Consider the following 21,639-nt stretch of genomic DNA (forward strand, 5'->3'; position numbering starts at 1 on the left):
AAGTGACAGTGCCAACTAAGAGTCTTTCTTTCAGCAAAACCAGTCCAGACTAATAGTTTCATTACATTTCTCAAGTGGTGTTTTCTTGGCAGCTAAAACCAGTGAGCATCTTTTATATTGACACAAAACTTATATCTGTCTTCCAACAGGCTAGTTTTGTCCAGCAATCCCTACAAGCTCTTTTCTCACTACACTGTTTCTCATTATTTCCTGTCATTTGCCCTTCAGTAGACAAGGTCTTTCAAACATGGATCTGTAAAGCATACCAAGATTTATATAAGGTACAAAAAGAAGTACTAATCCACTTCGTTTCTCACTTTAGCTGGCATCATTTATTATTTCCAAGACCAAAAGATAGAACTATTTACTTAATGAGCAGTTTCAGTACAAAAGTTTTTTTTTCTTTTTTTTAAATTGAGTCTACAGGGTCCTATAGCCCCAAGAGGAGTCAAGGAAAATGAGAATTTGGTGGTTCCACAGTTACCTACTTGTTCTTTCTTGAAGGTTCAAAAAGATCAGTTCCACAACACAAATATCTGCAATATAAACTGATAAATTCCAGAAAGATGCTACTTTTCACAAACCTGATTATCTCACAAATGCAAAGGAGGGCAAAGCCTGCAATTCTTTGTTAATTATTGCATCTCTCAAACACTGTAATGTTTAATCCAGTCATCAGAGCACAGGAATGATCTGTCTTCATCCCTATGTTATTCTGATACACTTTCTCTACAGCTGTTACACAAATGAGTCTTAATCCACACAGGCCTATTCTTCCAGACTAAATCACTAATCCTGTCACTAACCCCAGAAAAACAAAACCCACTATTTTTATGTTCACTAAACCCTCATTTAGCACAATGAAGATGTGCTCTCCACAGCTAAGAAGTGTTCTGCACAGCTAAGCTTCTTGTTTGGTTTTATGTCTAAATAAATTTCTGTAAAAATAACCAACAAAAATTAACCCAAACCCCATGAACACATACAAACCAAAACACATTTAAAACTCCAAAGCACCAAGACATTCTTTTTTTCCAATGTTCAGATTTCAATATGTAGCAGTATATGTTAAAGATACCCTGTGTCAAAGTACAAACCTTTTCCCTTAACTAAAGAAAGAAAGATGTATTTTTGACACTGAAAAGAAAAGAGATCTTCTAAAATAACTCAGAATCAATCTGAAGGTCTTTCTTATTGGTAATTTTACTATATATTTTGCATTCACTATGTGGAAACTTCTAATACAAAGCGTTGAGAAGCTCAGGTTTTATCCACTAAGATCCTGTTGCAGCATTCATTTCCTTGTAATAGTAGAGGCTATCACTTACACTTCAAACAGGATCTCATCCAAAGCCCATTAAAGAATTTCCATTGATTTCAAGAGGGCTTGGCCTGCAGCCATCATGCAGGGAGAGCCATTCTTTGCAGTCAAACACAAGTAGTGGTACCAGCTATGATACTGGCTGGTTCTCACGACTTCTGATTCCTGTAACATTTGTTTTTCTTAAAGTCCTTAGCTCATGCAAGCATTTTGAAACCAAGAGAAAACATCCCGTTCCTAAGCTTCTATAACTCATTTGCCAAGTTAGCCTTGAAAACACAATCCTTAGAACACAGCAGACAAATTCAAAACACTAAATATGCCTCTCAGAATTTAGACTTCAATACGACCTCATGATTATATCTGAGAACTTGTGGTCAGCAAGATGAGTGAAGCAAGCAATACTTTGGTCCTGAACTAAGACTTCACAGATATATACAAAGAAATCACTTTAAAGTCTATCATTTGTGCACATCCTAATTTTTAAAATGTTTTCAGCTACAGTATCCAAATCTTTTTTTAAGCATTTCACCTTATCCTTAATCTTAAAAACAATCACCAAAAAAATTCTTTACCTACACCTTGCTTCTCTTCATTCACTGTTGATACAGATACCAAGCACTATTACTGACTAAAATGATTTCATATACAACATTTGATGAATACCTATTGAAAAAATGCACAAAGAACAACAATTTTTTCCATGAACAAAACTGATGGATACTCATGCCATCTCCTGATATAATGCAAATGCCAGTATTTGCCTAGTTTAATCATTCACAACCCATCTTGGCCTTTGAAAGAATGGAAGTGTCATTCAACAATTAAAAATCTTCATCCTGTTTAAAGACAGTATTTCTGCTGAACACGACTGGGCTCTCAACCAGGTGTGTTTCATGTGTCAAACAAAGATGATCAGGTCTGTAATTCTACATACCTGGTCGGCAGCTTCTCAAAGTCCACATCCAGAAACTGCTCATAGCTAGAAACAAAACTATCCAACCAGAGCTTCAGGTAATCTGGATCTTTCTGTAAAAACAAAAGAGAATATTGGACAATGTTGCACTGAAAGTAATCCATCAAGAAGTCTGTAGTAGTAACTTGAATGGAAAGCTCTTCTTTAACACATTTCAACCAGGAGAAAGAAGGGAATATACAGATTTTTGGAACTGATTTTTTTTAATGTGTCCTTTGTTCTCAGTCATGTTATGCTGATGTGGCAAATCCTGCTCTGTTCGTTAGTTCATGAGTTCCTGGTATTGATGACAATCAAGCAATTTTAGCTTCTCCCTCACCAACAATCTCTACTTAGTCTTCAGAGTAGCAAGTACCAGCTTTACAGTCACTGGTATATTCTAGCACTGATGGCACACACACACTAGTATATAACACTTTTAATGGCTTAAAAAAAAAAACAACCAAAGAAATAAGAACTCAAATAACAATCCTAACCACAAAATAATTTGATTTTTGCTTCATTCATTGATCAATATGGCAGCTAGAGCCCAATACTGCAGTGTTCCAAGAGACAACGTGGAGGCTGTGGCTTGTATACCTGATAACAATGAAGCAGACAGGGATTTACAGTTAGGCTGCCTAGTTGTTCTTAGTATCACAGTATCACAGTATCACCAAGGTTGGAAGAGACCTCACAGATCATCAAGTCCAACCCTTTACCACAGTGCCCAAGGCTAGACCATGGCACCAAGTGCCACATCCAACCCTGCCTTGAACTGCCCACACAGACCCTGTCTGCAGCCAGCAGTTCCTCAGGGCAGGGTACAGCACTAGCAGGGAGCGCAGATACTACCACCACAAACCACCCTAGGAAAATTCTGCTAAAATGTTACATTTGAGATAGTCTCATCCTAGAATTTAAGCTGCCAGGCCATAGCTAACATATTTCTCCACAAGGTCTGTATGGTCATGTCCATTAATATACATCCATGCAGTCCCACATTCTGTGTTACACAATTTAAATACCTTAGGCAAGCATTATAAAGTTATTTTCAAAAATAGTGTGTGATTTCTAAATCTACTTCATAGTTTACAAAACTCTGCAAAAGTTCTAAACTTTTTTCTTCATCTTCCTCTTTTTCATTGTCTGTATCTCTTCTTTCTTGCTTGTTGCTTTTCTATTACCACAGCTGTGCCAAAAAAAACCAGTTTACTTCCCTGCAATGTTAAAACCAAGGAGCAATCTGTAACTCTAACATAGCATTCAATGTAAAAGCCAGTTGCCAACAAAGAGAGAGTCCTGTCAATGCAAAATAGATACTTACAAAAGAGCCTCCCTCATGGAAAAAAAAAAACCACAACAAAATCTCTAGCATATAAATGCAAATCCAGACTCCTCTAATTCAAGCAAGAAGTGTCAGAAACATCCAGATACAATTTACTCCACTACCACTATTAATTATATATGAAATGTGTTCAGATCCTATGACAACAGGTGTCAAATAAAACCTTCAGCTAGATACATATCTTGTCTGAATATTTGCTTTACTGCATTTTCTTCTTCATTTTAATACATTATTGTCTTATTTCCTCTTCTTCCACATCATTCCTATTCTCTCCCTCCTTCAAAACATTTCCCTTCCTTGCCTCTGCATTTATTCCACTTTTAATGGTTTTAAGTTATTATTCCCTTTCTTTCTCTATTAAAAAATTGTCCAAAATGTATTCTGTCCTGCAAGTGTAGTGAAGCCTTGGCCTCATGTTTCATATGCACTGAACACCAGTTACCTTGAACGCACATACACACGCACATTAATTGTCCTCAAAATGAAATAGCAACACACAGAATGAAGTAATCTGTTGAGATAAAGAATAAGTTCAAGATTTCCAAGAGACTACTTTAAACTACAAAGAATAACAAATTATCTCAGCCAGTTAAATATAGAATACAAATCTCAGCTTCAGAGATCAAACACCTTGAAGACCAAACAAAACAATGGACAAGACTTCCTAATACCCTACAAGAACAAGCTAGATGTAGAAGAGATGTTATCTTCAAACAGTACAACACCAACAGAAACTCTGCATACCCTTATGTCCACCTCCCTAATGATAATGCCCATACATTAGCAAAAACTGAATTTATATGACTTTTGTTCATGCTGAACAAACTGTTTTGTGTTTTCTTCGCATGAGCAAGTTCTCCTTGAAACAGAACATGATCTACTACACTGATTTTATTCATATTCCAAAACTAAAATCATTGATTGACACAGCTGAGGCACATCACTAGCTGTTGACAGTAAACTTTTGTTAAGAAAATTCAGTTTATCTTGAACATGCACCATGAAGGAAGCTACGCAAATAACATCATTATCTGACTTGCTTCAACAAAACGTGATGGATGAAAGAAGGGGAAAGGGAGGTCAAAAGACAAAATTAGATTAAATGTTTGCTTGCTCTTTTTAAATGATATAGTCTAAATCAGCTTCAAGATTAAGATTAAATTAAACCTCCTGATCCTGAAACTGTAATGCCTCTGGCATCCTATCAGGGCAGACTAGCAGTAAAAGAGAACACTGGCAGACAAAATAAGCAAGAAACAGTAATGATGTAGATGACAAGGACAGGCCACAGATGTTATAAACGGCCTCAAGTTTTTGCTTACCTGCAGTGCACATACTTCTCAATTCACATCGTCACTAGAACTCCTTCCACTTCTCATACAAACTGCAGTACTGTGTGATCTTTACCTGTGGCACATTAATGCAGCTCCTTCCTACCTCAATCCTCTGCCAGTCAATTAGTTATGAATAAACCCAAATATTAAAATGAGCAGCTTTTTTATCAAAATACCAGGTAACACTACTAGTCTGTGCTAGCAGAAAAGAGCTTATGCAATAGTTGACTTATTCTGAGTCAAACCTAAACATTTCTATCCAGGCAACAGCACTAACTCAACACAACTTGGGGGTTGGGGTGGGGGGGGGGTCCTCACAAAAAAATCAAGGCAGAAAGGTAAATGAGATCACTTAGCAACATTAGAAACAGTGAGAAATAAACCTCTATTGCAAAATGGCCAATAAAAGCATGACACCTTTCCAGAAACAAATGAAAAATAAGACTTACAAAGCAGCAGCACATCCTACTAGGAAAAAAGTGACTCAATATTTAAGAGTTTTGCTACAAAGTAGGACATGTAGGCTATTTCAATAATATTAGAAGTTAAAAACAATTTTCAAACTTGGAATCTGGTACAGGTTTTTCTTTTACATTATTTATAGCAAACAGTCCAGACCATGCACCAGTCACCTGTTGAAAGCTACAAGAAATCTAATCCTTACAGAAGCAGTTTTCAGAAACTTAAAATAATACATTTTATCCAGGGCAAAGCACACAAAAATGACCATTCCTAAAACACAGCTAAATACATAGAATCATAGAATAAACCAGGTTGGAAGAGACCTCCAAGATCATCCAGTCCAACCTAGCACCCAGCCCTAGCCAGTCAACCAGACCATGGCACTAAGTGCCTCAGCCAGGCTTTTCTTGAAGACCCCCAGGGATGGTGCCTCCACCACCTCCCTGGGCAGCCCATTCCAATGCCAATCACTCTCTCTGTGAAGAACTTCTTCCTAATATCCAGCCTATACCTACCCTGGCACAACTTGAGACTGTGTCCCCTTGTTCTATTGCTGGTTGCCTGGGAGAAGAGGCCACCCCCCACCTGGCTACAATGCCCCTTCAGGTAGTTGTAGACAGTACTGAAGGCCAGCTTACACTTCGAATGCATCTTATATTTCCTCAGACCAGAAACATGATAGTTTAGGAGAAAAAAAAAGTCTTTTTATATTGGTTTAAAAATCTAATTTCGTAATAAAATCAAACAGTAGTAACGGATATGAGCTGCTTTCTGTGCACAACACACACTGCAATTATCCTGGCCAGCATCTTTATCTTGAAATGAACTTTTTTTGGAGGTCAGTTGTTGCCATTTGATATGAAGTTTTAAATTAATTAGATTTTAGAAATTATTTATGTTAAGTTCTTTTCTTATCCTCTCTTCAGGTACCCTCTATTTTCTCATGACAGAAGTGGTAAACTGCATTTACAGCAGAATTCATATTGACTTAAATTTTAATGTGAATATATTGATGTTCTTCAATGCCATATTAACTTTTCAAGCTGGTATATGCTGCAATCTGACAAATACCTGGGTACCACATGGCACAAGATTGCATCCTGTGGGTATGGCAATACTTCAGATCTGTGTTGATACCAAGAGCAACAAATCACTGAACTGCAACCTCGTCTCCAACTGACTCACCATAAATTGTTAGCTACTCCATTATATCTGCAAGAAAGAAGTGTAACTTAGCCAGACCACAACAAATCACTTTACATACTAAGAAGTCTTGGTACTAGTAAAAAAAAAATATATATATTTTTGTGATGGTTTAGGTGTTACCCCCCCATACACACACTTAAGAAAATCACCCAAGCAGATGGATTAGTTACACAGACAGCAGGTTAAAGAGAGAATGGAAGCAGTCAAAGTTACCTATGTTTGTGTTCTTGGTTTTATACATCTCAGCAAGCCTATGAGTGAAGTAGACATCACTATTGTTTCCTTTTCACATCCTACAATCTGATTCTTCTCACCAAAATATCCCAGCTAGCTTCAAAATAATACAATTCTCTTTTTCCCCACCTTCATCATTACTCTTCTGCTGTCATTCTGTAGACAGGTAGCTGGAGGCTGTATCTCAGCAAATCCAAATAGTTTCCTATGGTGCTGGTTGAAGATGCACCATGTTTTTAAAACACTGCTTGCAAAACAACATATGCTTTGGTAACTCACTGCAAGGCCAAACCAGGATAAGCCAAGTTTAGATTGGTATTTTTCCCATTCTTGCCACAAACTCTCTGCAGATGTACCCTGAGACCAACAAGAAATTCAGAAGGAATTTTTTAATCCATACCACAGCAATAAAAGCAGAAAGAAGCTGTAGATGGTAATAAAATACCTTTCACCAGTTACAATTTTCTAATCATCACAAGCTAAGAAAACACTGGTTTTCAAAATCTTGCAGCTTCCTGTCACAAGCCAAAGCACTTCATTCATTTATCTGAAACTTAGCTAGGTTTTCTGCAAGACAAATCTCAGTATCTTACTTGAGTAATAATTTGTATGTAGAAACTTAATATTTCTAAAAGAGAATGCCTCTGTACCTCGACACTGCAAGAAGCTAAACATTCACCTTGAATTAGCCATTTCTCCTCACAGTAATAAACTGAAACCATTAGGCTATCTTAAGGATCTCATTGTAAGGATATGTGCAAATAAAACCAAAAAACCAATAAAAGGTTAAAAGTGCATTAGTTGATAGCCACAAGTCTGCAGAGCTTAAGCTTAGGCTTCCTAGCTCAACGTATCATAATGAAAGCCTGTGAAACTGCTAGAGCAACAATTAGTCCTTCACCTGCAGTAATGAAAACAATAAAAACAACCAAAAAAACCACCAACCACAACATTTTAAACCTAGTAAGTCAAACGTAGCTCAGAGCACCTGGAAATTAAAACACTTCTTTGTTCTTTCCCTTCCTTAAATATTTCTAGTTTTCTTTTTAAAAACATAGCAACCAAAAAAAAACCCTAATTGGCAAAGCAAACATGACAGCCCTGCAGGCCTCCATTTCTATACGATGCTCCCAGCATAGTAACAAATGTCATAGCTCTTTACACTTTAAAAGAAAGACTACCAGGCCTGAGCACTATAGTGTGCTCAGTTCTGGGCCCCCCAGTTTAGGAGGGACATTGAGATGCTTGGGCGTGTCCAGAGAAGGGCGACGAGGCTGGTGAGAGGCCTCGAGCACAGCCCTACGAGGAGAGGCTGAGGGAGCTGGGATTGGTTAGCCTGGAGAAGAGGAGGCTCAGGGGTGACCTTATTGCTGTCTACAACTACCTGAGGGGAGGTTGTGGCCAGGAGGAGGTTGCTCTCTTCTCTCAGGTGGCCAGCACCAGAACAAGAGGACACAGCCTCAGGCTGTGCCAGGGGAAATTTAGGCTTGAGGTGAGGAGAAAGTTCTTCACTGAGAGAGTCATTGGACACTGGAATGGGCTGCCCGGGGAGGTGGTGGAGTCGCCGTCCCTGGAGCTGTTCAAGGCAGGATTGGACGTGGCACTTGGTGCCATGGTCTGGCCTTGAGCTCTGTGGTAAAGGGTTGGACTTGATGATCTGTGAGGTCTCTTCCAACCCTGATGATACTGTGATACTGATACTGTGTTTCTAACGGGCACCTAAAACCAACCCAAATAAACCAAGAAAGACTGAACAAAGAAAGAACCTTAGGAAAACAACACAACCACAACAGAGATCAAATAAACTAAACCCCGTACAGCAAAAGAAAACAAAACTTACAATTCCATAAAACATGAAGAGCAGAGTAGGTATTTTCTCTTTACCAATAATGGAGGGAGGGAAGAGGGGGAGGGGAAGGAGAAAGGGCAGGGAAGGGGCAAAATAAAACCACCCTACTTGTCTACAGTATGGTAAGCAACACTATAGCTAAACACTGGCAGACAATTAGCAAGTTACCCACAAAGTCGAACAATTTAACAGCTTGGGGAGTGAGGGGCTGGGGGGCTTTTTGTTTGCTGGTTTTAAGTCAAGCTAGTCCATCCTTAGACTTGGCAGAACTGGGGAACAAGTTCTCAATGCTAACACCAACTTCAGCGCTTAACAACAGCGAAATTAAGCCAACAGCAGGTCTGCACTCAGCACTGGTCAGGCCACACCTTGAGTATTGTGTCCAGTTCTGGGCCCCTCAATTCAAGAGATGCTGAAGTGTTGGAACATGTCCAGAGAAGGGTGACAAAGCTGGTGAAGGGCCTGGAACACAAACCCTATGAGGAGAGGCTGAAGGAGCTGGGGTTGCTTAGCCTGGGGCTCAGGGGTGACCTCTTTGCTGTCTACAACTACCTGAAGGGAGGTTGTAGCCAGGTGGGGGTTGGTCTCTTCTTCCAGGCAACCAGCAACAGAACAAGGGGACACAGTCTCAAGTTGTGCCGGGGGAAGTATAGGCTGGATATTAGGAGGAAGTTCTTCACAGAGAGAGTGATTGGCATTGGAATGGGCTGCCCAGGGAGGTGGTGGAGGCACCATCCCTGGGGGTCTTCAAGAAAAGCCTGGCTGAGGCACTTGGTGCCATGGTCTGGTTGACTGGCTAGGGCTGGGTGCTAGGTTGGACTGGATGATCTTGGAGGTCTCTTACAACCTGGTTGATTCTATGATTCTATGATTCTATCTGACAGATATGACATTCCCTAAGGAAATGAAGCAAAAAAAGAAAAGAACCATATCCAAAACCTACACTAACTTGAGGAGAAGCTTTTTGTCTTTGCTATGTTAAATTATCTAGAATCACAAAAGGTTCCTCTACTCATGAAGAGTGATGAAATGAACGACAAAGAAACGTTCTAATGCAGTTAGGTTTTTTTCAGTAACTGCTTTGCCTATGAAGACAGTCGTCAAGATCTTGATTTTCAGTACAGATACAGACTCTGAAAGCAGGGCCTCACGATCCCTCTGGCTTTTGGAGTTTTAAGCAGGTGTCAGAAAAGTTACCACAGGGATAACTGGTTTGTGGCAGCCAAGCATTCATAGCAATGTCACTTTTTTGGTCACTCGATGTCAGCTCTTCCTATCATTGTGAAGCAGAATTCACCAAGCATTTGATTGTTCACCCACTAATGCTGGGCATGACCTGCTCCAGGGACAGAGACAGGTGGGGAGTTTGGCTGGGGCAGTACACCTGTCACAGCATAACCCAGGTGTCCTAAGGCGAGCTCAGGGAGGACAGAAACCTCCCATGGAGCAGAGGGGCAAAAGCTTGCTCGATCTGTGCTAGTTTGAAGCAGGATAGAGTGTTTTGGTGAGCAGAACCAGATTACAGGCTGTGAAAGGAAAATAATGGTGATGTCTACTTCCCTCATAGGCTTACTGAGATGTATAAAAACACAAGTCAAAACATAGATAACACACTCGGCATCACTCTAGCTTGGGCTGCTGGCTGAACTACATCTTACTCTCTAACCTCACTCTCCATTTCGGACTAATCCAGTTTGCTTCCTAACCCCCTGGCTGAACCTCTATTCTTCCTTGGGACTGGGTTAAGGTTGAGAGGGTTAGGGGGAAGGTGAAGGGGTGGTTGAGAGCCCCTCCTGGGGACTCAGGTTTCTGGGAGGGAAGTTGTGTTTCTGTATTACCTTTTACCTTGTATATTTCTGTATATAACTGTATATACTGTAAATATCTGCTTGTGTATTGTGCTAGCTGTAAATATAAGCTTCATTCATATTTCCAGAGCCGGCTGAGCCTAGTCTGGGTGATTTCTAAAGTCGGGGGGAAGAAGGGGGAGGGAGAACAACACCCTAACCATCACAGATCTTAAGAATTTTCCTGCACTAGTAATGACTTTTTTTATATTTCTAACAAAGCAGGCAGAACTGAACTCTTGCATCTTACTCTAAGTTAAATGACAACACAACACTGGCATTAACGTCCTCCCATTGAAAGTCTTCAGACCCACACTTGTGAGATACAGGCAAATTTAGCCAAGGTTTCCAATTGGCACTATTAATGTATTTATAGAAGGGTTGCTTTTAGATTTAACAGTAGCTCCCACGTCATCTAAGGCTTAAAGCAAACAGACACAACTGGAAGGGCAAAGCTCAGTACAATTTTTATAGCTATTTGCAGGAAGTATTAGTTGCTAAAAACAAAAGCTGGATCCACCCGAGGCTATTTGCAGTGTTACATTCCATGCTCTAAAAGCAAAAATTCCCTACAGGGCAGTTCAGAGTCCAACTGTCAGACAAGTCTGACTTGTTTGACAAGACAGTTGTTTGAAGTCGTTAAATTTAACATGCAGTTATCAAATGGCCAGCCTGGTCAGACTACTGTGCATAGCAGTCAGTCAACCTTCAAAGTGGATTTCAGCTTAGAAGTGCTACCATAAAATCACCCTGGCACTGGTATTATGGCAGCTAATCCTTCATCCCCAAGCATTACACTTAAAATAAGAACAATCCCTTGGTGTTAGGGCCAAATTAGATCTACAAAATGTAACGGTTGGAAATTAAACATGAAACACTACCTCTAGATAACTGATGAGTTTAATAGTCTTATAACTAACTGAAGCAGTCTGTATAATGCAGAACTGCAGAATACTTCTCAACACTGTTTGAAATAAACTTTTTATTGGGTGATTAGAAGGTTTGTTTTAAGGGAGCATTTTCCTCTTCTTGTTTTCAGACATAAAAGGCAACATTTTTAGCATGAGATCTCCTAGCAGCCTTTATTCTAAAACATGTCAAAGTGCTTATGCTTCTTGTGAACCTTTCAAATCTGTAAAATGCCAAAATAAAACCTGAAAAACTTTGTTAAAACAGCAATGCTTGTTAGAATTAGTAAAAGACCTAATAACAAACCACTCTAAAGTGTCTAAATTGCCTTGATAAACTCAGTCAATTCTAATTATCATTACGTCCCCAGGCCACTCAATTCAAGAGAGATGTTGAGGTGCTGGAACGTGTCCAGAGAAGGGCGACAACGCTGGTGAGGGGCCTGGAACACAAACCCGATGAGGAGAGGCTGAGGCAGCTGGGGTTGTTTAGCCTGGAGAAGAGGAGGCTCAGGGGTGACCTCTTTGCTGTCTACAACTATCTGAAGGGAGGCTGTAGCCAGGTGGGGGTTGGTCTCTTTTCTCAGGCAACCACCAATAGAACAAGGGGACGCAGACTTAAGTTGTGCCAGGGGAAGTACAGACTGGATGTTAGGAGGAAGTTCTTCCCAGAGAGTGATTTGCCAAATACATGCATAACTTTGGGCACAACTTTTCACTTTAATCACAACACAGATTTTTGAATGAGCTGTTGATCCAAAAGAAGTAAGGCTCTTGGCAAGTAATAAAAACCCCTCCTTTTTTCAAATTTGCACAAGCATTTTTCCATTTTTAGAATTAAAAGGAGGTGTGTGTTGTCTTTTATAAATGGGAATTACAGTGAATCATAACAGAAACAACTCTTTGGGGACAAGTTTAAAAATTCCATTCGGCATATGGACTTACACCAAAATAAACCTACAGCAGTCAGCCACAACATAATTTGGGTTACAAACATTAGAAGACAAGTGAATACATTTATTCTCTTTTCAAAACAAGAAAAATAATTTTCATCTTCCACTAATGTCTTAGGTTTAAAAAAAAAATTACTTTAGTTTTATTCATTTTCCTTCTACTTCTGACCCTCAACAAAAGTAGGGAAAAAGAATGAAAGATTTCTTACTAATGGAGGGAAAGCTTTTATTTTTCATTCTCATGCTCTTTTTTGTTGTTGTTTTTGAACGGCAACACAATTACAGCTTTGTAGCTTCAGACTGGCATGTGACTGATACCATCCATGGGATGTATCTACTTCATCTGAACTCAGATTTTAATGTCTTCCTATTTGAGAGAAAGTATCACCAGGAGGCTCCACGTATAAGCCGGCATGCAGCATTTCAGTCTTTGAGTGTCCACTGCCAAGGGCATTTATCAAGAGTTTACCATTCTGTGACATATTACAGCCTATTAACATTTTTTTTCCCACTGAAGTTGACACAATGAACTAACAGCAGTAAAAGGTGGAAGCTGTATTTTAAGCTTAAGGGAACAAGAACCATCCCAAGTAATTCAAAGGCAACTAAAATAACATGATATCAAAAGCCTACAGTGTCAAGATAAGCCTAAATTCAATGAAAATTCAAACCATATCTTAGCAATGTTTTAGAGTTTCATGCTTTACTCCTTTAAAAACTAAGTTATGCTGTCATTTTACATGAGAAAAGGACTCAGTTTTAATAACAACACACACAAAGCCAGCTTTTGCTATCAAGTTTCTAACTTACAAGTGTGATGCAAGAGGCTATAAAAGTTTAAAATAGAGAGAAAACAATCAGCCTGTTATTTCATCATATCAACAGGTAAGTATTGTTAAGTGTTTCAGTAGATAAAGAAAAGGCAGAGAACTTGGTTGCAGCTTATCAAAAAGAAATCTGCATTTGTGTCAGTGTTACATAATTATTTTACACCATATTTAACTAAAGCAATGTTTTTGTTTCTTTAGCCATTTGTTTTTGTCTTCTTGGCCTAACCACACCTTATATTAACCTTGTGAACTATATACTGAAGGTATTGGGAAATGAAGGACTAGAAAACAGCAGACTAGAGAAAAGCAGAACTTGCGTTACTTGTGCAACTGCTGTTTGGTATCCACTGCATTTCTGCTGGTAGTTTTTAAAAGATAAACATAGGTAGATAATGAGATCAGATTTCTGTGATAAACACCCCATGCTCTATATGCTGCTTTATTGCAAAGAGCTTTACCAATCCAGTACAATGAATCACACGAGGTCTTATGGATAAAAAAATAGGCCCGTATGCAGTCACACCTGAGCCACTGTACTCACTGCTACTTTTGAGACTTTTTTTGCATTTGGGTTATTACAGACACAGCTGAACACACCAGCCAAACATTTATTGATGGAGTTGGTAAGGTAACTTAAAACCACCTTCCATCTATCACAACCATCTTCTACAGAACTTAGTAGGATGAAGTCACTGGAAACTCCAAGCTGATGCCTTACATGTTTAGTTGGTTTTGTTTGTTTGTTTAGGGGAGCTAATTCCTTCCTATATATATGTATTTCATCAAGAAAAGCATAGTAATTAAAGAAGTTCCTCTCTCTTCTACCGCAGCTGTTTAACCTTTCTGAAGCCTGTAAATATTTTAACAGCATCTACTGACAGCATTTGGATTCGGGCATTAAGCTTCAATGCTGTTCAATGGGCAGCTATCAAGTCTTTCTGCTGTTTCTGTATTGCAGCACAAACATAACTGCATATTGTAGTTGATTCTGCAATATTCTTTTATCAGGACACATGTTATTCCCAGATCTGAGCCAGATGATCATATTAAACCTGCATTAACTGAGATATCACATAACAGCCCAGTGTTTATTAAATTAACTCATAATATTATATCAACACACAGAAACAGAAGCTTGTTCTTTATCTTTGTGATAAATCCTTCCATTTAAGAGACATTTGATTCTTTCATTTCAGTACAAGCTTGAGCTGAAATACATTTGTTGGTATGTTCAGAGCTGGATATTTCTCACTAATTCTGTAAACAGCTCTGAAATTCCATGTAGAAATTTCAACCTCATGCTAAACACCAGTAAAACCCTGAATCTTAGAGCAAAAGCATGGAAAAACCTCAGACACTTATTTATCTTAAAGTACCACGTGTGTGTGTGTATATAGATATATACATATATGCAATACTGATTATAAAACTATAAGGAACTAAAATAATTGCCTTGCAAATGTTATCGTTTTATTACATCTGTCTGCACAGATGTATCCCATTTTGTTTCAACTTGAAGTCTGCATTCTCTGTTACAGAACCTCTGAACAGCCATCAGAACATGTTCACCCTAGCCCACAATTAAAGAAGGTAATGCCTACTGTAAGTTAAGAGACCAATGTCTCATATAAAGACACTATTTATAGGAAAAGTGCTCTATTTGTAACTATTGGAATTGTGTTTGTTCTTTGACTGTGAGACATGTCTTTAAATAGTAGACAGTAAATTCAGAATTGAAGAGCAACTGTTCTTGGTATTCAATGTCCATTCTCAGCTCAGCATCCCATAAATAAAGACAGAAGAAAAAAGTATTTTCACCAATACGTGGCCACAAGTGACTTGTGATATCACTCAGAATCCAGAGATATATTTAAAACAATCTGCAGTAATGATATTTTACACATCAATTGTTCAATAAATCTTCACTTACTATTTTCAGCAAAGGCACAAATTTACATGAAAAAGACTTATGAAAAACTTCTTCTACCGCACATTTGGTTTGCTCAAGCATTCATCTAGCTGTAAGCTGAATACTTCTTTATGTAGTGTAACAAAGGCAATATATACTGATGTGAATCGCTGACAAAACAGCAATTGTGCAAGAAAGAAGACAAGTGCAAGCTCAGTTGGGATGCAATTGTATTTGGGATGCAAAGGTCTGTGTTTCACATGGGGCTTACAGTTTAACATCAAAGATTATATTACATGTCTCTTACCACAACTAAGCTAATTTTGCTAAAACAACATTTCTTTGAGAAATACAGCTGTGACATGATTTAGGTGAACAATTCAATTCAACTACACTGCTTTATGCAGCCCTATGATAGCTGTGTCTAAAACCTGATTTAATCATCACCTTTTTTTTTTTAGTTTATTTACAAATACTCTCTAATTTTATACAGGGACAGGGGTTAAAAATCCTTGTAAGCAACACCTCATGCTGTTTAATATAAACTGATAAACAATTCCTTCTAATTTCATAATGCTCTTTGGAAGGTACACAGTTGCTGTCATTTCATGATCGTCATATTAAATACCATAATCTTTTGATGCAGATGATAGAGGGATTCAACTATAAAATATAGTCAGGAGGCAATACTTCAAAAAAGGATAGTTGAAGGGACACTGACAATATAGCAAGATCCCTTTTTGTCAGTGACAGGCAGTTGGTAGGTCAGCTCAGCAACACTGAGAAAACTGCTATCTTCTCATTCCAAGCCAGCTTTTTTGACAATCAAGATCACCCTCTTTTTTTCAGCCCAACACAAGGTGGTTAAGGCTAACAAAATTCGTCCCAGGGAGCACATTCTTGAAAGGATACAAAGACACACAACTTTATTCTCATAGTTCAAGGACAATTTTCTCTCAGTTCTACACATTATGTTAGTATTAAGTTGACATGGGAACAGGGAATGAATGGAAAATACTCTCTTTCAGAAACTCTTCTCACTTACAGCACAGAGTATGCATTCACTTACATGACCTTGTAATGTTAATGAAAGCTTTAACTCAAGCCAGTTACATGCACATTAATATGGCAAAGTTTCAGCTTCTATGTATTTGCATTGCAACAGTCTTCTGATAGTTAAGCCAGCCATTTAATTACAGAAAAGCTAGCACTGCTAGCACACCAGTTTGTACCATTTCACTCATCACAGTGGTCTGCTCCTGTCTAACATACAGAAACCACAGTTTCTCCCAAGACCACTTATTTTCTCATTCTAGTCTTCATCTGATTCCTGTAACACAGACTATAAGGACAGCAGATGAGGAAAAATAACTCAAAGTAACAGGATTTTAACCACTTCAGGACAATTTTGGGGTAATGCATAAATCATATGTAACAGGGTTTTTTTTCTGTCCAGCTTTCAATGCTCTTCTATAGAAAGTAGCACAGCTCTTTCTATGCTAAAATTATTAAATGAGAAGAAGTCTAGTTGACTGGATAGGGCTGGGGGATGCATTGGACTCGATGATCTTGGAGGTCTCTTCCAACCTGGTTGATTCTATGATTCTATGATCTATAGATACCCCTCACTATGCCAGAGAGAAAACTACAACACACCTATCTCAATGCAATCAGATTTTGTAAAAACAAAACAAAGCACAACAAAATACCACCACAAAAACAGCACAACATAAGAAAAGTCCCTATAGTAAGATACCTTGTACAAACCTGCTGCTCTTAACACAGCAAGTGATGTGTCTGTCTCAGCTCTCTACAACAGTAAAGGCCAGATTACCTTTAGGACTGGTAACACTCGAGTTCCTACTGTATTCACACCAAGCTTGTATGTTCCCTCTGAAAAGTGAAGCACAGGCTAGAACCTGCCTGAAAAGCAGACTCATGGCTTTCCCTTCAAACTATTATATCAAGTATAAAGTAACAGCAGTGTTTAAATTAAGTCAGAGCTTTACTAAAGAGAGTGTAAGAAAACACTCAGAATCCTTGCAATACAATGAAAAATGACATTTTCCTGAGGTAATACAGCATCTAAGTGCCTGTGTTTATGACTTTGAAACCCCCCACCAAAGCAATTGGCTATTTATTTTTTTAGATAGGAAAGAACAATCTCTTTACCCACAACAGAGTATCTGATCACTTTCTAAGTAAAATAAAAAACACCAGAAATCCTGACATGTTTTATGTCTAAGACTCTGAAATACCTACCAGAACAACTGGAAAGAATGAAACACACTTAAAGTTTTACAGGTAAGACAGAGGCTGGACCTCTACAAGTTGAACCTGTAGTAATAGTTACTTCAGAGGATTAGAAACAACAGATCTATTTTATATACCAATACATAATTAACATCTAAGACAATGTGAATCAGCTAATATCGCAAAAGTAATATGATCACAGCCATGCTGGTCTAAAGCTACAAGGCAAAACTGGTAAAGACTACCTCAGTCATGGATGCATGAAAGCATGCCCTTTTCCCAGACTGCTTCAATTCACCTAAAAGAGCTCTTCTCCTGCTGTATAATTATGTTAGTAACACATTTTCAGGAATCTTCTGCATACACACTTATACACGAAACATTCCATGCTCCCATGTAAGTTACTGAGGGCGCTGAGTGACAATGAATATTTCTGATACTACCACTGTCTTTCTAGCCTACAGGAGAAAAATTTCTCTACAGAAAACAGCTCTGTTTCCTATTTTACAAATAATTCAATTGTCTTAAAATGTGCACATTTCTACATTGGGATATGAGGACAGCAGCTTACATTTGTGTCAATATTCAAGGGAATAACAGCAGCATGTATCAACAAAGAATTGAACAGGGGAAAAAAAGGCATTTAAAACTGAAAATTATGGAAAAACATGCCAACAAGTCACACCTTTAACAATGTTTTCTTTGCAGAAAGTTTGACATTATCTTTTAAAAAAATGGGAAAGAAAGAAAAAGAAAGGTAAACAAATAAATGAAAACACAGACAAACTACAAATAATTCAAGGCAGGAACATCTTAGACTATCAGTAATACAATGCTGTGATGCAATTAATTTTTAAACTGCTTCCATGCAACAGCTGAAGCATCCTAAATCATGTGTGCCCATTACTTTCACATGTATCTTAGACAGCAAACCATTACCTGCACCCTCGTACACACTGCACTACAGGAAGGTTTTAGGGGAGCAGAAACAAAAATATAACCCAAACCCAAACTCAGCTCTTAGATGACAAACTTCCAGATGAAACCCAAATGCATACCAACTGAAAATCAACTTTTCATTTCCACAGAGGTCCTAGTTACATGCTAATGTCAGCCCAAATCTCCAATCTCTAAATAGCACAAAGGGAAATGAAAACAGAGGAATGCCTTCCTAAAGTTGCTTTGCACGAACGTAATTGTTCATCGGACACCCGATACTGCCAAATACATCAAGTGGTCACAAGTAACAAAAGCCACGACTCAGGGTAGAGGGTAAGATGGTAATACAGCATTGTATATCATTTTAAAGCAAGGAGAAGTCTTGCTGCTTCAGCACAGGGTGCTATATTTAACATACTATCAAGAAAGACTTGATTATCTAAAAAAGGCAAGACAGACAAGGCTAATTATAAGCAACAATCTGAAACATCATACACAAAAAAGTAACGGGTTTCACTGTTCCTTTAGTTAAAAAGGTTGCAAAATCTAAAGCCAAATATTTGGGATTCGTGGCACAATAAATTACCACCTTACTCAACTGTCAACTCCAGCAGTTTCTGTAGTTCAGAGGAATTGCCAAGCTTTCCTTTCCAGCATGTCAGCCACAACAAAGCCATGACAGTGCAACACACAGAATATAGTACTACGCTTCAATAAGCAGTCCTGGGTATATATAAAAACACTTTCCCCTAAACTACTATATCCTGTCACTAGTGATTATTTATTACTACCACCTTCCCATTGTGATAGATGTTCCAAGGAGAACAAAGCACAGATGTTTTCAGTACATGACTGAACAATCTAGTTTACAGTAAGGCTTCACCATTGTACATCCTAAGACCTAGCTTCCTCAGTTGCTCTTCACCACTTAACTGAAGACAAAACACTGTTATGCTGGATGCCTGCTTCAAGCAGAATGAGGTATCATTTTAACCTCAACAAGCTGATAAGAGAGATAGAAAAAGCAGGTTTGTGTCAAGCACTTTTTGTAAAAGTTTAGTCTTCTTTTTTGGAGCCACTTTAGTTGCCTTCAAATGTTGAAAACAAGCTATACTTTAAAAATATTTTTTTCCACTTAAGAATAAGTTCTCAACCTATGAACCACCTAATCATGCTCTCAATATATGGGTCTGGAAAAAAATAATACTGAAAACATCACCAACAGGTTATGAAGGCTGAGTATGAAAAAAAAGTAATTTTTTTTTTAATAATCCATCCTCCACCCCTGAGAGCTGAATAAATGGTGTATGTATCATTCCCATAAAGAAACTGAACATCTTGTAAGTGATCTAAAGACTGCAAACGTCCTGCTAGTGTGCAGGCAACGCAGAGATGGAAAGCATCCAACCTGAACTAAAAGTTCAAGCAAAAAGCAGGGGAAGGTATAAAACTGACAGAATAATTTTAAAAAGAACTAGGGAGAAAAGAGACAGAGCATCCACACAAAGACATTCGGAGCATGGCTCATCTCGCAGCCCTGCTTCCCAAAGATGAGGAAAGCCTGGATTCTTGGAATCTGTTCCAAGTGTCTTTGTTCTCACATTGATGAACTCACTGGCAAAACATCCATCTCCTCCAGTGCTAGTTCACTTCCTACTGCCATTGGCATTACTAGAGTAGTTTAAAAGGCAAAGGACTGTGCAGATATGTTTCAACACAACAATTACTCACGTGCAGCAGTAAGAAGTCATACCATGCTGCTATGGTTTTGCTAGTTTGATTTTTAACTACATACAGAGCATTAAGATTACGAACTCACACACAAAAATGAAGAAAAGTTACAATTAAGACTTTGCATAACCCTCCTTCAACGCTTTACAAAGTTGCATTGTTAACATGGTCTGCACTTGAAATCTCTCATTCTATGCTGTTGAGAAGGACTTTCTCTACAAATTAACTGGGAAGAACAAGAGAGCATTTGTCCTTAATGTTCCACTGGTTGGAAAAGTTAAATAAACACTGATACTTATGAAGCATGAGTCTGCAAAAAGGAAAAAACCAAAACCAGAATATAAGATCACCAAAAGCTATACACTGCCACCAAGTTCCTATATGGCAGCAGGCCACTCCTGTCTTTTCTAAGTTAATATGTTCTTTATTTTACAAATATCTGTTTAATCTGCAATCTAATTCATGTACATACAGAGCAGCAACTGTAAAATGCAAACGAAGACAGCACAGTATTCTAATAGCATTCCTGCCAGGCTAAGGAAAGTCATTATTACTAACAGCATACTTATGTGTTGTAATGACAAGCGGCAAAGTAAGACTCAGAAGTAAATTAAGAAATCTGCTCTTTAAGAAGGTATTCACTAATATAGTGAAAGTGGAGCTGCACAGAAAACCTGTAAGTATAAAGGTAAATACTAAAGAGTGGCAAATTTAATTAATATAATACATCTTACTGCCACGGCCTTATAAAACAAATAACTATGTGAATAGATGTTCCCATAGGTAAAAGACATAACTACAGTAAATGCTTAACTAAGCCACAAACAGTCTGCAATTCACACTTCAACAAAACCCACAACCTGAACAGCAAACCAAGAGATGAGGTTGCACTAAGAAATGCAGTTCTATCATTACGGAAGCTAGACAAGTCTACCAGACTTCTAAGAAAAAAAGAAAGGGAAAAAAAGGGGAGGGGAAAGTGTTTAAAACGTTACAGATACATTTTAAATACTTGAGTTCCAAAGAAAACAAGAAAATGACACACAAGTACCACCAACCACCAAATACTTACCTTACTGCAGTAAAGCATCCAAAGCTCATAGAGCCTCTCTCGGGATGCCATTCTTGCCCTTCCCTTTCTGCCGATACCAGCTACTTTTGTTCAAGATCCGATCATGCTCAGCTCCCAGGTGTTTTCGCAGCTTTCGCTTTAGAGTTGTACCATAAGCGATGAGAATGACAGGGTGTCAGGGCCTCCTTTTCAGGTAAACAACGCAGCACAACACAAGAAGCTGCGGACAAGTGTCAAGCATGTCCGCTCTTCGCTGCTTCGGTTTTGATCTCTGAAAGCGAAAACACAACCCTTCAGGCCTCTGGTGGAGGAAGAAACAAAATAAATCTGCACTTAAAGCCCACAGACGACCGGGCATTACGCGGTAGCAGGTCGCACTGCTTTCGTCTCTGGCACGATTACCCCTTAGACGGAGGGGTCTGGTTTCCAATTTTCGCGGCGTTCTCTTTTACGATTTGTGTTCAGGGATCCTGAGCGGGTGAAGCAGC

The 21,639-nt window shown here is 38.5% G+C and overlaps 1 protein-coding gene across 1 annotated transcript in view; it reads right to left on the reverse strand.

Moving 5' to 3' along the window:
* NBEAL1 (neurobeachin like 1) overlaps positions 1-21,639 on the reverse strand; it is a 97,120-nt gene that overhangs the window by 75,055 nt on the left and 426 nt on the right. Inside the window, exons 2-3 of the mRNA XM_064161562.1 lie at positions 21,152-21,422; positions 2,259-2,350 (exon numbers count right to left, since the gene is read on the reverse strand). Of these exons, the coding sequence (XP_064017632.1) occupies positions 2,259-2,350; positions 21,152-21,202 (143 nt within the window). The 5' untranslated portion in view covers positions 21,203-21,422. The remainder of the gene's footprint in view (positions 1-2,258; positions 2,351-21,151; positions 21,423-21,639) is intronic.

This window comes from Pogoniulus pusillus, chromosome 2 (assembly GCF_015220805.1).
Source record: "Pogoniulus pusillus isolate bPogPus1 chromosome 2, bPogPus1.pri, whole genome shotgun sequence".
In the NCBI taxonomy this organism is placed as follows: Eukaryota; Metazoa; Chordata; class Aves; order Piciformes; family Lybiidae; genus Pogoniulus; species Pogoniulus pusillus.